Source organism: Hipposideros armiger, unplaced genomic scaffold (assembly GCF_001890085.2).
Source record: "Hipposideros armiger isolate ML-2016 unplaced genomic scaffold, ASM189008v1 scaffold_26, whole genome shotgun sequence".
In the NCBI taxonomy this organism is placed as follows: Eukaryota; Metazoa; Chordata; class Mammalia; order Chiroptera; family Hipposideridae; genus Hipposideros; species Hipposideros armiger.
Window position 1 is genome coordinate 1,419,794 of NW_017731376.1, and position 16,112 is coordinate 1,435,905.

Below are 16,112 nucleotides of genomic sequence, written 5' to 3' on the forward strand. Positions count from 1 at the left end.
AAACTGGAATATAGGTGATGAATTAGATTAAATTATTGTAGCAATATTAAATTTAATAGAGTTATAACTACACTTTGATTATGTGAGAGAATCACCCAATTCTTAGAATATCTACACAGAAATATTATAGATGAACAAATTATGGAAGAATGACCCTCAAATGGTTCAGAAACTACATCTCTCTCTCTCTCTCTCTCTCTCTCTATATATATATATATATATATATATTATCATATCTACTATAGATAGATATAGATATATAGAGATATATAGACAATAGATAAAACAAATGATAAAGCAAATGTATAAAATGTTAAGAATAGGTCAATATGGGTAAAGGGTATATTGTTTATTTTCACTGTTCTTATTCCTGCAGTGTTTCTATAAGTTTGCAATTATTCCTAAATAAAAAATTGAAAACAACAACCTTAAATGTAATTGTGATCATGACTCTCATATAAAGGTCCGTCGTGATCTGGCCCCTGCCTGCCTTTCCAATCTCATCTTCATTCACCGAAAAGAACCCAGTGCATTGCTTGTTCTGCATTAATTGTATTTCCAGGCCACTCTCTAACCTCAGTTCCTTCACAGTCTACATATATATTTTTCTTTCTGTCTGGAATGTCCTTATAACTCATTCCCTGCTTGAAAACCTTCTACTCATCCTCACAACTCTGCTGTGCTAGCTCCATCATGATGACGTAGTTTAGCACACTGGTTAAGAGCAAGAACTTTGCACTCAGGTAGACTGGGGCTCAAGAGCTGACTCGGTACTTCCTACCTATCACCCTGAGGCAAGTTATTTTCCTCTCTGAGCCTCAGTTGTCTCATATGCAAAATGAGGATAAAAAATAGCGGCATACCTCATAAGATGGATGGGAGAGGATGAGAAAATACATGTGAAATGCTTAGCACAAAGCCTGGCAAACTGAGGTTTACTAAATGTTAGTTTTACCCTTGTGCCCTCCCTGCAGGCCCCCATTTCCCCACAGTTAACCACCTCCACAGGCCCTCACATTCCCCTCTGGAAAGGACTCACAACATTGCTGTCATGACTTATTTCTCCTACTACATTATGAGCCCTTGAAGGGCAAAGACCACATTCTAGTCACCTCTGATTTTTCCAGCACCTAGAATCATGTCTCTTGCTTACACAAGCAATAAAGAACTTACTTGTTATTTCCAAAATCAAGGATTTTATATTTAAAAATAAATTAAGGAGTCACTAGCAGCCTTCTTTAACTCTATCAAACTCTGAAAATGTCTGAGAATTATCATCAAAACATATTTTAGCCTTTAACTCATTTATAAATAAACTGGCAACTGGGATCTTTATGAAAGATAATTTAAAAATTAGAAAAGCAACTTTGGTTCTTTGTGGTTAGAATTTAAGGTACTTGTGAAGGAGTAGAAGGAAACAGATGCATTTAGAATGTTGGGGCCAGGATTTAGAAGTTTGCTCTTTGCCCTGTGAATAAAGTTTTCAAAAGGAGGGTAGTGCAGTGATCCAATTTATAATCTGAGAAATCAGTCTGAAAAGTATATGAAATATAAGTTGGAATGAAGAGACATTAGTTACAGCAAGGCACATTAGGAATGGGCACAGCCTCTGTACAGGAGAGAATGGCTTGAATAAAATGCCAACAATTAGGGATCAGTAGGGAAATGAGGGAGGAAGCCATTTCTAAGGTGGAATCAACGCCCTCTGAGCACTGGATGGGGATGTGGAGGTGAGGGGCAAGGAGAATACCCTTGGTTGTGGGTCATCGTGAACTGAGCAAATCCAAGAAGAGGTGTCAGTATTTTAGGAGGTAGGAAATAATAGGTTCAAATGTTGATAAGTTACATTTGAAACAGCTGAGGGTTCCCAGTAGCGGTGATCAGCAGACAATTATAAATGTATGTCTGTGTTTGAGAAACATGAATCTACATGCTAGAAACCAAGATGGTATAACCCACATGGCTCTTACAGAGTCTTCAGGTGTACACATTGGGAATCACTGTGTGAAACTTGCTGTTCTGGGGTTTATGAGAATGTCTAATTAATCGGCTTAACCATTAAAATATTAGTATCACAGTTAAAGCTCCAAACCTAGACATATATAAGGTGTGCTGGAAACCACTCCCCAATTTTTTTGTTTTCATCTAGCAGCAGGGGAACTTTCTAAGGAGCATGGAATTATGACAAGAGTAGGAGCCTTGACATTAGAGTGGGTTCAGATCTGAGCCTGGCCAATTATTAGGTGGGTTACATTTAGTACCGTATTTCCCCATGTCTAAGACGCACCCTTTCCCAAAAAATTTGGTGTCTAAAAACTGGGTGCGTCTTATACAGTGGTTATAGAGGTTTTTTTTAAACTTGCATTTCCCGCGCTTGTTTTCGTGCTCATTGTTGTAGATTGTTTTACTTGTATTTCCCGCTTTTTCATGCTTGTTGTCTTTGCGCTCATTGTTTCGCACTTGTTACCGGTATATTACGGTAGGTTACGTTTTGCCACGTTCTGCCCAGAAATGGCTCAGAAAAGATTTTTGTACAGTTCTGAATTCAAGTTAAAAGTGATCCAGTTTGCAAAAGTGAATGGAAGTCATGCTGCTGAATGTAAATTTGGTCCTCCTCCAACTGAGAAAACAATCGGAGACTGGCTACGGGAAGAAAAGCCACGCCAGAAGAAGGCCATGAGAGGCAATATATGAAGACAGTGATTTGTCATCAGACACAGATGAGGACAAACTAATGGTTGGGAGTTTTGACAGTGATGAGGAGTTGTATGAGTTTTATGATGAATAAAACTTGAGTTCAATAACTTCATGTAATACATTTTTTTTTCAAATTTTGGACCCCAAAATTAAGGTGCATCTTATACATGGGAGCGTCTTATACATGGGGAAATACGGTAAATGATTTAATTGTTTGGAACCTCGGTTTCTTCACCTTCAGAAAATAGCAGTGGTCGCGTTAGGGTTGTTATGAAAAGAGGCAAAACAGCATAGTGGTCAAGAGCATGAGCCCTGAAAAAAAGACTGCCCTGGGTTTGAATTCTGCCTGTGCCATTTATTAGCTGTGTGATGTTGACCAAGTTTCTGAACCTCTCTGGGTCTGTTTCCTTACATGTAAAAGAGGATTAGTACCTTTAGTAGCTACCAAATAGGGTTATTGTGAGGATTTAATGAATTTTCCAAGTAGAGGAGAAAATGGAGGTAGAGAGCAACTGGTATTGGGACAACTGGTAACATTGATAAAAGCTAAGACACATTTAAAGTTTGCCATGATAATTTTTTCCTAAAAGGTCAGGAGGATAAAATGATTTGTAAAATTTTGCCTTGTATGTTTTATAAATCATTCTGTAAGTATCTTTCAGTGGGATATATCAACACATGACTGTACTTCTCAAACTAACTATACATTTTGTTTATGCAAACATTTGACTAGTTCCTTGAAAACACTGCTGCCAAGTGTGGCTATGTCAACCTTCATTGATGTTGCAATAGGTAAGTTTTTAAAAAACTTTCTCTTAGAAGTTTATTTTGGATATAATAGTTGAAGAGCAGCAGGTAAGCTTTTGGTTGAACTTTCTGGGCTCTGCTGTTGGGCTAGCCTGAGCAGTTACAGCTTCTGGTTTTCTGCCATGTGAAATCTAAAAATTGTTCAACAAAACAGGAGAGGCAGCAGTAATTTTTCACTGCCTCCCCAGTAAGCCAGAAATCACTAACTTCCCATAAACAGAAGGGAAATTCCAAGTTACTCAGTGAATCCTCCCTCATTAAAGCTCCTGACTGTTAACAACACACCCTAACCTTGGCTCAATGTGCCTCTCACAGGACAGTGTGAAGACTGAGTGGCAGTGCCTCTCTCTTTGCCTGCCTACTTCATAAAGCAAGGATGCCTGGAAGGCTTTGATAGTGTTTGTCTACTGCCACTTGGTTGGAGTCAAAACTGCACTCCCTGCTTCTACCACTCTCAGAGTTCACCCCCATGTATATTGTCAAATAATGCTTCTGTGATATCTATTTTTTAAATATTGCAAGTATCCATTTATGGGACAAAACTAAGCAGTCATTATTTACGCCATTCTCAGTGCCAGCCCTTTCCTTTGCTGTCTCTGAGTTGGTTCAGTGACCAGGGTCATCCTTCCCCGTATTCCACTGTTTCTGCAGAGAGAAACGAAGCATGACCCCAAGAACAGGGTGAAGGTGCGAGGGAGGGACCACCAAAATCAGTACTTGGCGTCCAAGGCCACACTTGGGAAAAGACTTGCAGTCCTGGCAAAAGAAGAATGATTCTATTGTAACTGTCACCTGACCAGGACTGGGCAGGAATTGGGACAGGGTGGCCCTCCTGCTTCAGAAGTCTGTAAACGGGGTTTAGACTGTCAGTGTGAAAGAGTTGCAAAGTTATCCATCCAACTGTTTCTTTTGATAGGCAAGGATGCTGGAGCCCCGGAGGTGTCTGCAGATGGTCATACAGCCCAACAGGAATTGAGTCAGGATTCCTAATTCTCACTCAATGCTCCTTTCTTGACATTACACCTTTACATAATACAGGTGGCCTCAGATTTGAGAATTGCTAAAAAATATGGCACTGGTTATTCTTTCTTTCCTAAGGAAAACAAATCACAGTTTTGAAAATGTACCATTCTCAGGCATTATGTTTGACATTATACACATTTTAAAAATATAGACTGTGACAACACTGTCGTTAAAATATATTTGACCTTGCATTAGGCACAACTTGTAATTGAGAATGAAAAGTTAAAATCCACCAAAAGTATCAACCATGCATCCTCCTGATTTAAGATCCTAGCTTTACCTCTCATCACACCTAATTCCCCTTCCTTTTCCTGTGGCAATATTTTGTTTTTACCTTTGAATGTGCTGCTTCCTCTGCCTATAAATCTCCTCTTTCCCATACATTTACTCATTCTTCAAATTACTAGGTTTCTCTGTGTAATCTTCCTTTTATATTTCTCGTCCCATAAGTTTTTGTATTTGCTACATTCTAGCACTTAATGGACTTTATATGGATGCCATCCTGTCTCTCCTTAGTATTGTCCCAAGCCTAACAGAGCGCTCAGCAACTGTGCTTCTCCCCTATTTTTACAGAATTAGATATAAAAATGAGATCAAAGCAAAGGAATGGTGAACACAGGATTCACTATGATAGTTGTGGTACTTCCCATAAGAGGAGGCCAACTTTTGTTTTCATGGTGAATTTGTGGTCCTTATTACATATTTAAATCAATAAAAATTCTGTATTACTTAGGTACGATAACTAGAAATTACTCACACGAGGGCGAGGATTGGCCTAGTTGGTATCAATTACTCCACAAAGGTTGCTTTTTTACTTTAAACCATCTGATGTCTAAAGTTGAAATGGGTAACTAAAGTCAACTCTGAAAGGTTCACGGAGGAGAGAGGGTCCGAGAGACACAGATACTCAAGCAAGCAAGTTTATTAACCTGCTGGGCTGAGGCCGTGAGAGGTGTGAGCCCGGACTAAGGGAAGGGTCTAGTTTTTATAGGGTGGAGTACGTAACCAGTGGCAACGGCTGGTGGTGGCAACGGCTGGGGGCATCTGGCAAGCAGGATATGGGTGATGTATTTTCCACTGGGTTTCACACCAAGTGGGATGCGGGGTGTGCGCCCCTTACTGCATGGCTAAGCTGGCCTTCAGGGCGAACAGTACTTTACAAACGCTCCCTTTCCCTTCCCTGGGTCTGATTTTTACATTGGCATTCATGGGTCGCTAGACATTTGATTTGGGTGTGAAAAGTTAGTTTCTTTGTTTTAGCAGAAAGTCATTATCCACAGGGGTAAAACAAAATCCCTAGAGTTGGTTATTTGGTGACATGAATCAAGGCTGCTCATTTTGGATCTCTTTATCACCACAACCAAAGAACACGTATTTATTTGCTCAGCGCTAAGCTATGCACAAGCATCCAGGCCACGACTTAACAAGGCAACATCACGTGTTCCTCTTACAGTGGCCGGAGGCTTTTCCAAGGAAGAGCCTGCGCCCCGCGGAACACTGGAGCCCGAACCGCCCCGCCCTGTTGCAGCCCGGGAATCTAGTCCCACGCCCCCCCCCACAGCGTGTGAGCCATCAGCTCCGCAGCCGAAGGCGGCGGCCCTTGCCAGCCCACGTAGGCGGGGACGCCGCGCTCCGTCGTTCGAAAGCCGCTCCGGGCCTCGGCCAATGGGCGGAGCCGGCCGCGGATCCCCGCCCCACCGCCGGTGACGTCACATAACGCCCAGGACGCGCGGGCAGCGGGCCGCCTGGTCTCCGCCCCCAAAGGTCGACTGATTACTAGTGCTGCTCTGAGGTGCCTTCAGCGTGTCTGGTTGCCGTTGCCCTTGCCGCCTCCGCCTCTGCACCATGGCTTTTGTAACCAGGCAGTTCATCCGTGCGGCGTCCTCTTCGTCTGTCGCCTCGGCCTCAGCGAAGAAAATCGTTGTCAAGCACGTGACGGTCATCGGCGGCGGGCTGATGGGCGCCGGCATCGCCCAGGTGAGCCGTCCCGCGGCAGCCCACCCCGCTCGCTTTGCTGCCCACCCTGAGATGAGAGCGCTGCCAGGCCCAGAGCCGGCGGGATGTCCTGTCGAGAGGCCGGCGTCCACGGGAGACCCGGGACGCTTACACCCCGCGCCTCCCCCGTGTAGTTGAAAGGTCTCAAGTCTGGGCCTGTGAGTGTGCCCTGGGGCCGAGCCTCCGTTTCCTCGTCTCTAAATTCCAGCCGCCTTCAGGGCCCAGCGAGGGCGAGGCGGAGAGTAGACTCTAGGTGAATGCACTTTGGAACCAGGCCGCGCAGACAGAAGATAGTATTGTGTGTGCACAAGGTTGAGCCATAAAGTGTCTGCTTGCTGCTTGGCTTAAACCCGATTTGCTTCCGAGACCTGGACTAGGATCAGTTTTATCAGTTTTTTAGAGTTATGCCGTCTTTGTCAGAGCAGTTTTCTGCTGTCCAAACGGTCTCCTTTTAACCCGCCGTGTGTTTCCTTTGCTTGCGGGGTTACAAAGAATAATAGCAGTCATCACTTTTGTAGCACTTTGTAAAGTTACCTAATCAGAGCTTGTGAGGCCCTGAGAATCCATCAGGGACCGCGCGCGAGGCAATTTTGACCTTTGACCCAGTGTGCTCGGTGCTAAGAGTTGCGTGATTTAAGCGCTTGGAGAAAGTGGGAGGGGAAGATAAAAGCGGCTGAGGCAGGGGAGCAGTCTCCAATCTTGTGGTGAATCTTCTGGGCTCTGCCCTGTGCCAGGGGACCTGTGTCTCTGTCCTTTGTGCAGTGGATTACCTGGATGCTGTGATACTTGCATTTTATTTATTTTTAGCAAATTCCAGTTCATATTGGAGAACCTTGATTGTCATATTCTAGTTGATTATATTATTAACATTTCAGCCCTTTGCAACGTGTATTGTTGGAGGGGAGACCATTATCTAATTTTTCTTAGGGCAGTACTCAAATACAATGGCTGCAGTCATGAAAGAGTATATTTTTCAGTGTCTGTCCAACCACGTCCACACTTCCATGCTTGCTTTTTAAAAACTCTTACTGTATATCTTAATTTTCCTCTCCGTGCAAATTTTTTTGCAACGTATTAATTTGATTGCATTTTCTCCTAAAATCTGTATTTCATTAAAGTTGTATATCCTTCTAACTTCTTACAGTCTTCCATTTCTTTCTTCCTAGATCATGTTCTTAGACATGCATTGCCCTTTTTATTGTGTGGATGTCCTGGCTGCTGGGTTATGGTGTCCCCCTAATCTATGTTCTACATGAGATGGAAGGAGTTAGTCCCTTTAACCTAAAAGTTCCAGACATACCACATTACAGTATACTCAAGAGAAAATTTAGCTTCAGTGCCGTTATATTTCCTGGCTCCACCCAAATCTCCCACAGCTGTGAGGGTGAGACTTGTTGTGGGCAGGTATAAAATAATGCATTTGCTTAAAAACATTTAAACAGCATCTTAAGGACAAGATATTAGGGCCTTAAACTTCCAATACCAATATAGGAAACGGGTCCAGAAACTATTGTTGATGGTGCCTTGAAGACATCAGTGGAAGAGGATTAGAAAACCAAGTAGAAAAGCATCACTTTAGCATTCGTGCAGAATCAGGTTGCTCAGTTCTTGGAATGCTGTATTTATTATTGGCCAAAAAAAAAAAAGGTGTTGTGTTGTTCAAAAAGGCACAGAGGTAGCACCGAAAATTATGGGAATGGTATAGGAGCTTTCATCTGAGAAAGGAGGGAGGAGATTGACGTTGATGGGAACCCATTTTTGTGGATCGAATCCTTGAGTAGTTGGACCAGGGCGTGGCTTTTGAAACTCAAGGGGGAAAAGAGAGCTATTTAACTCTCAGGTTGGCAGTATAATGGAACTGTCATTCCAAAAGTTGATAAAGATCAGAAAACTAAATAGTGGGCAGTTATGGAACAGTTCCATCCTTACAGAATAAGGTTTACAAGAGCTCCGGCCACTTTAGATGACAACTCTAATCTGTGGAGGGGAACCATGCTTTCCTGCAGAGCATTTCTGTGCCTCTTTCAGTCAGTAGGTTGGTTGGTTTCAGCAGTTTAGCTGATCTGGTTTTGTTCTCCACCCTGTAGCACGCAGTTCTAATAAGCATTGCCTCATGCTCCTTGACCTACAAGCGTTTGGCACAGGGTAAACCTTTTTTGCTTATTGAGTGCCAGAGACCAATCAGTTGCTGTGTTTTGACTGTAGATTGGCTCCAGTTCCAGTTCAGTATGGGGAATTGGATGGTCTATATGCTGCTGGCTTTGCCTCATGTTGACTGTGTTACTTCTGTGCGTTAGTTTACTAATCTCTAAAGTAGGACTAATACTAGTACTATCCTTATAGGCATATGGAGAGGATTGAATGATTTGGCACATGTCAGGCACTTAGCACAGTGTCTGGCACCTAGTGAGAGCTCCCAAAGGGTTAGCTGCCTTTATGATGACTGTCTTCATTGCATAACTTTATGGTTACTCTCTTCATTGCACTTATGCTTGTCCTTTTGTCCTTCTCCCCTCATACCACTCTCATCTCTGATTGTTGCTGCTGAGGTAGGCCTGTGATGTTCAGATGGAGAATGGTGGTTGCGATTCTGTTCCATGTCACTTCATCTTAAAGGCGCTGATACTGCAGTTTCCCCCGGGACCTCTGAAAAGAAGGAAGGCACTTCTTGTCTTCCCCACATCATATTGTTAACCCTCACAAAGGCCTTAAACACAGGCACAGACTAGCCTCTAAGTAAGGTAGGCTGCTTCTCAATTAGCTTTGCTCTCCCGAACTCTTTCTGAAGTAGTTTTAATCAAGATGTAGCTCTGCTTACAATCTGAATATTTTTTTATTTGTCATTCTGCAGTGTGTTTCAGTTCATGCTGAAGAGGATGAAAAAAAATCAAATAGATTTTGTGGGAGCCTGACAGATTTGTTGAGCAATTAAGCAATTTAAGACAAGCGGGTTCTGTGATTAATTACAGTTGATCAGAGCACAGGTCATTTTTACATATGTATTCTCCAAGAGTATCTACTTTGCTTATCATTTCTTTTGTTTGTTTTAAAACAAATCTCTTAGACTGCAGGTTAATATTTAAGTTTAATGTATTATGTGTGTTTGCCTATTATACACTTCTGACGTGGTTCTAATTGCCAATTTGTCTTCAGCCAGATACTTAGGCCGGCAAAGAAGCCTACAGCATGAAATGGCCCTCGAGTTGGGTCAGGTGGTTTTTTGCTTTATAACGGAGGGGGGAAAGGAAGAAAGGTGCTAGCTGTGCATTTCTTCAGTGTGTAGAAGGAGTTATTTTTCAGCTTTGCTTTCATATGAGGAGCCCAGAGAGCTCTTGGCTTTTGTTAAATTCCTGGTGAGGAGTCAGCGAGCCCCCAAGGCATTCATTTCAGAGGCTGGCTTTCTCAGGGTGCTGGTCCAGCCGCTCTTTTAGTGTGCTACACTTCTTGGAGGAAGTGAGAAAGTGTGCATCTTGAAGGGATTGTGAAGCTGGCTTCTTCTTACTCAAAGCCTTTTTTTTTTTTTGGCCCCTCTTAAAAAGCAAAAAGCGTACATATCTTCTGGGGAGAGCTCCTTGGACTGTTAAAACAAAGGAGCAGGGGCAACATTCTAAGCTACAGATGAACGTTTCCCTCCCATTTGTGATGCTTGATGAGGACTCAAGTGGACCCGAAAGCTTCTCCCCAGTACTGAGTTTGTTCACCCATGTCTTCTCCCTGTCCCCAGCTCTGAATTGTTTGATGCTGAATAGAAGAAGGATCAGAATTGTTCTGTATTCTTCAACTTTATAAAATCTCTCTGTTCTGCAGTGAGTACATCTCTGTTGAAATTTGCTTGAAAACAGTGCAGTGGCCTGAGAGAAGTTTGGGAATCACAGGAGACTGGCACACTCACCTGGCTCTAAGCTCTCCTTGTGACTATTCTTATGGAGGGAATAGTTTTATTCCCAGGTGTTAACTTCCTCCGCAAGGGTATGGGATGTGTGTTTGTCAGGAAGTTCTTCCCTTGTTTCCTGTATTATTGCTCACTTCTTTACTGGGCTGTTCTCTGCTCTTCATGATGCATTACGACAGTAAACTAGCCTCTGTCAGCATATTAGTCATTGGACTTGGGGAGGGGATGACAGGCAAACAAAGAATGCTATGAAATACGTTTGGAAATGGCACCTAAGGCAGGTTATAGGTTTTCCCTGCCATGTCCCAGATCCAGCCTTACTGTCATCTGTCAGCATAGTGTTACCCCACTTGTCTTAGGCACACCCCTCACTGCCCTCACAGCTCTCCAGGGACCATAGGTCGGTAATGCTGCTATGCTCTGTCCTGTGTCTCCCCCTGGGTTGTGCTAATGGTGCGATGGGATAGTATTTGTTGAGTGGTGGTCCAATGCTTGAAAGTAAGCGGGCGGTGAGATGCCCGCTGGCATTTGCATCCCAGCTCTTCTTCTCCTTTTAACCCCTCTCTGCCTCTTCCCCTTATCTAGGACTTAGGGTACTTGTTTCACAGCGCTGTGAGAGTTAAATGAGCTAAGTGCTTAGAGTCATACTATTGTGTTCAGTAGCTGATCAATAAATGCTTTTATATAGCTCCATTAGAGCTAATCTGGTGGTGACTTCTTTTATGTTAGAGTCTCTTAACTGTCTTTGAAGCTATTTGATAGGGAGATATGGGGAGTTCAGACAGTTCTAAAGATTTTAAGACTAATCACTCCTGCAGAGATGGTAGTTGGGGTCAAGCGTAAGAGGCAGAGCTGGGGTTGGAACTCAGGTCTGTCAACTCCTGTTCCGCTGGCTAAGATTTAAGATCCCTGAGGCGGACATAACCACAGTTCTGCCTCCACCTCTGGCCTCTGCTGTCTTATGGGGAGGTGTGGCCTCCACTGGCAAGGGGATCCTTTGTGGGCATCTGGCATCAACAGATAGCAGCTTGACTTCTCCTCAGCTCTAGACTCAAAGTTAGAGTCGCCGTTTGGATGCTCTGCTGCCATCTTTCGGCCTATAATAGACTCAGTGTCACTTGCTAAGACTCAATTCATCACATTCCCTCCAACATTTCCAGAGAGTTTCTTCCTTCTGTTATTGTCTTAGTTGTTCTTCCATCCACATGCACTCTGAAGAGATCATTCATGGGTAGTCTTCTCCATGCTGTGAAAGGCTCTGAGGCTTTCCTTTGCAAGGAGGGCTCTCTTCTGTGCTTTCCTTTGTTAATTCCTGGACCAGACATTGTTACCTGGATTGGTGTGGGAGCCGCTTTGTCCTTTTCACCAAAAGCCCCCTCATTGTAACAAACATTGCCGTATCAATCTTCCTAGAGAGCATTTGGATTTGTAGCTCTCTCCTCTACCCAGAAAGCGTCCATTGCGGCAACATCTTTCAGAGATGCTTAAATAGAACTGAGACTTGGTTGATGCTGTCGGCACGTCCTGTTATCCCTTCTCTTTTCCAGAATTGGTGGGAGGCAGCAGGGGAGAGTCCTGGTAGAGAAGTAATTTTTCTACATTACCACCAAACCCAGATACTTACTGATTTTTTTTTAAATTGTGTACTTAACAGACTTCTTATTTAAAAATGGAGGCGCACTTTCCTGGCTTTTTAGAAATACTTTTTGAAATATAAAAATCTAAGTTTATACAAAGAGGCCAGCCAATGAATTAACTGTTTTGAAAACAAACCAGCTGATTATAGTGGTGGTTGTGGTTGAAAGCCTCAACAGAGTACCTTTTTCTGATTGTTGAAGTGAGTGAAGACAACTCATGCTGATGGCCGAGTTCACGGTATCGCACAACCAGAGATAATTATAAACCCGGAATTGCCAGCTCTGAGAGATGCAACTGTTCATGACTTTCCTCTTCCCTGGATCAAATCATGAGAGCCCCAAACCAGGCCTTGATGGGAAGGCATGGCAGCCGCTGGGGACTAGCATTGGGAGCAATGACTCCAGCAAGTCTTCTGGTGATCAGGAGGAACTTGGAATTCGGGTGTGGCAGGTTCACGCAGCTTTGCGATTTCTCTGAAAGTATAATGTTGATGAAATGCAGCCCTCCTGTAGTGTTGGGGCACATGGGACACTGGGCTCATTGACGTAGTTCTCACAAATTCACCATTCAGGCTATGCTTCAGATAAGCTGCCTCAAATCTGTTGATATATTTGTAAAAATATATAAATCCAGTGTGCGCCGCTTGGCATGTTTACTTGGCCCTGTGGCTGGAGTACTTAGGGGCTTTGACAAGTGTGCTATTCACTCGGCCTATTTTTACAGCTCTGAGGCACCCTTGTCTAAAAATATTTCTCTCTGGCTAAGCCTGCCTTCCACCAAGGCGAGAGAAGTCATGGAACTGAGGACACAGCCTTCACATGAAATTTTTTCCATTGCAGATTGCAGTCTTCAAGGTCTTACAGTGTGTATGTCATTGTCATATAAAACAAGAGTTCTCAGCAGGTTGATTTAAATTATGGCCACTCAAGTTAAAGTGCCAGGAAGAGTCTTACTTATTTATTGTAAAAATAACAGATGTCTATGGGAGGAGTCAAACAGGCCTCTTTCTTTTGTGGTCCACGTCTCCTCTGCTGCTATCTCCTTTTAAGAAAGCTGTGAATAACTTGGGTGGTGTCCTTGCATAATTTGAGAAGAATGAGTGTGATTGGTATCTTTGCATCCAAAACACATGAGATTCTTTTCTAAGTAAGAGCCCTCAATAATATAATTACTTTGACATTGTGAGAGGCAGCCTTCTGCTATCCCAATAAAAAGAGCCCTGGACCTTCAAAAGATCTAATCTCATTTTGGCTTTTCCACCGGATGTATTTGTTCAGTCACCATTTCCTGAGGGCCCACCACAGCCAGATGGGGTCTAGGTGCTCAGCAGACAAAGAGGAATGACATTTAGTCAGGAGCCTGCAGCAGGGAACCTGTAGGGGAGATGGCACTTAAACAGATGATCATAAACACATTGTGATGGGTGCAATGGTAAGGGTATGGGGGGGGGCGTATACAGGAGCATGGGGGACACCTAGCCAGGGGCGTGAGGATGCTTAGCATCTGGCGGTGGTACTCAGGCTTATTTAATGAGGTGAAGTTGGAAAGAAAGTGGACAGTGCAAGCAAGGCCTAGAGGTGAGAGGCTGCAGGAGCTGCAGGCATGGGGTGGTGCTGGAGTGTGGGCAGCAGTGAACAGTGTCTGGTTACTCCCCATCCTGGAGGGCCTTGCATGTCGTGTGTAGGAACTTAAGTTTCATTCTGTGGTCACAGGGAGCCATGGGAGACTTGCTGGAGTAAGCAATATAGACAGAGCTGCCTTTTGCAGACTTACATTTTAGATAAAACACTAGTGCCTGCATGTGATCTTAGGTGAATAATTTTTCTGCTTTAGTTCTGGTTTCCTCAGTAGAATGAGGGTATTATGTTGGATCAGATCAAAGTATTTTTTTGTGTGTGGTAAAAAATACATACATAACAAAATGTATCATTTTAACCATTTTTAAATGAGCTGTTCAGTGGCATTTAAGTACATGTACATTGTTGTGAAACCATGACGATCATCCGCATCCAGAACGTTCTTCATTTTGCAAAACTGAAACTCCATTCCCATTAAACAGTAACTCCCCGTTTCCTTCCCCAGCCCCTGGCAAACATTGCTGCACTTACTGCCTCTATGAACTTGACTATTCTACATGCTTCATATAAGTGGAATCATACAAATTTGTCCTTTTCTGACTGGCTTATTTCACCCAATATAATATCTTCAAGGTTCATCTGTGTTGTAGGCATATGTCATAATTTCCTTTCTTTTTCAAAAAATGTAGGTATATTCACAGTGTTCCAATATATTAGTTTCAGGTGTACAACATAATGATTCAATATTTGTATATATTGAGAAATGATTACCATAATAAGTCTAGTTAACATCTGTCACCATACATAGTTACTTTTTTTCTTGTGATGAAATCTTTTAAGATCTCTTTTAGCCACTTTCAAATATAATACAGTATTATTAACTATTAAGTTGTCGGAAAATTCATGACGTATTTTTTCTGGTTTTCATTGCAAAAACGCGTCATGACTTCCGACAACCCAATACATAGCTGGGGGTTTGTACTTTTTTTTTTTTTTAAATTGGGGAATTGGGGGGATGGGAACAGCGCTGGGGAATTGGGGAAGGGGAACAGACAAGTTGCTGTCATTTTGTTCTTCAGTCTAGTTGTGGAGGACGTTGCTTCACTGGCCCAAGTTGGCACCATCATTGCGCTCTTCCCGGGCGAGGCAGATCAGTCGCCCGCTTCTGGACTGCCGCTCACAGCAGCTGCTGGCTGCTCACTCTGGCTGCTGGCTATGCACGGTAGCCCATGGCAACCCACTGCAGCAGGGGCTGCAGCCTACGCTGTTGCAGGTGACTCACGGCAGCCCAGCTCCAGGTTGAGCTGTTGTTCAGCATCTTAGCTGTGGAGGGCAGTGTCACTGGGGCCCTCATGTGGGATCCGAACAGGGGCCCTCTGGCGTCCCAAGCCAGTTCTTAACCATTGCGCCACTCTGCCGGCCCAAGTTTGTACTTTTTAAACCCCTTCACCAGCCCCTCTCTTGCCTCTGGCAACCACCAGTTTGTTCTCTGTATTCATGATCTTGGTCTTTTGTTTGTTTGTTTTTAAATTCCACATGTAAGTGAGATCACATGGTATTTGCCTTTCTCTGGCTAACTTGTTTCACTTAGCTGAATGCCCTCAAGGTCCATCCATGTCACAAGTGGCAAGATTTATTTCTTTTTATGGTTGAATAATATTCGTGTGTGTGTGTGTGTGTGTGTACACACGTACATACGTATGTACGTGAATGCATATACACCATATTTTTATCCATTCATCCATCCACAGACACTTAGGTTGCTTTCATGTCTTGGTTTATTCCTAGACATTTTGTTCTCTTTGATGCAATTATAAATAGAATTGTTTTCTTAGTTTCTTTTTCTGATAGCTCATTATTAGTGTAGAGAGTAAATGCAGCGTTTTTGTATTTGATTTTGTATCCTGCAACTTTACAGAATTTTCTTCCTTTCTTAAGGAATATTCTATTGGAATATTTTTAATGGATTAATATTCCATTGCATGTAGATATCACATCTTGTTTATCCATTCACCCATCATTGGACACTTAAGTTGCTTCTACCTTTTGGCTACTGTGAATAATGTTCCTATGAACATGGGTGTACAAATATCTGTTAGAGACCTTGCTTTCAGGTCTTTTGGGTATATACCCAGAAGTGGAATTGCTGGATCATACAGTGATTATTTTTAACTTTTTGAGGAATTGCCAAATTGTATTCCATAGTGGCTGGACCATTTTACATTCATAGCAGCAGTAAAATAGCACAAGGGTTTCATTTTTTCTATATTCTTGCCATCACTTATTTCCTTTTTTTTTTTTTTATAAGAGCCATCCTAATGGATGTGACTAGATCAATTGTTTTTATACTATGCTCTGATGGACTTTAAGTTCCAGAATCTCCTTGGTGGTTCCTGAACTTTCCTTCCCTGACCTCTGTTTTACATATTGTTCTTCTGTATGGATTCCTATGAAAAAAGGATTTCATTGCTAAAAATGTTTGG

General features: G+C 42.9%; 1 protein-coding gene across 1 annotated transcript in view; it reads left to right on the forward strand.

Annotated features, from left to right (window-relative positions):
• Positions 1 to 6,258: 6,258 nt before the first annotated feature.
• HADH (hydroxyacyl-CoA dehydrogenase) overlaps positions 6,259 to 16,112 on the forward strand; it is a 43,932-nt gene continuing 34,078 nt past the window's right edge. Inside the window, exon 1 of the mRNA XM_019636019.1 lies at positions 6,259 to 6,504. Within this exon, the coding sequence (XP_019491564.1) occupies positions 6,373 to 6,504 (132 nt within the window). The 5' untranslated portion in view covers positions 6,259 to 6,372. The remainder of the gene's footprint in view (positions 6,505 to 16,112) is intronic.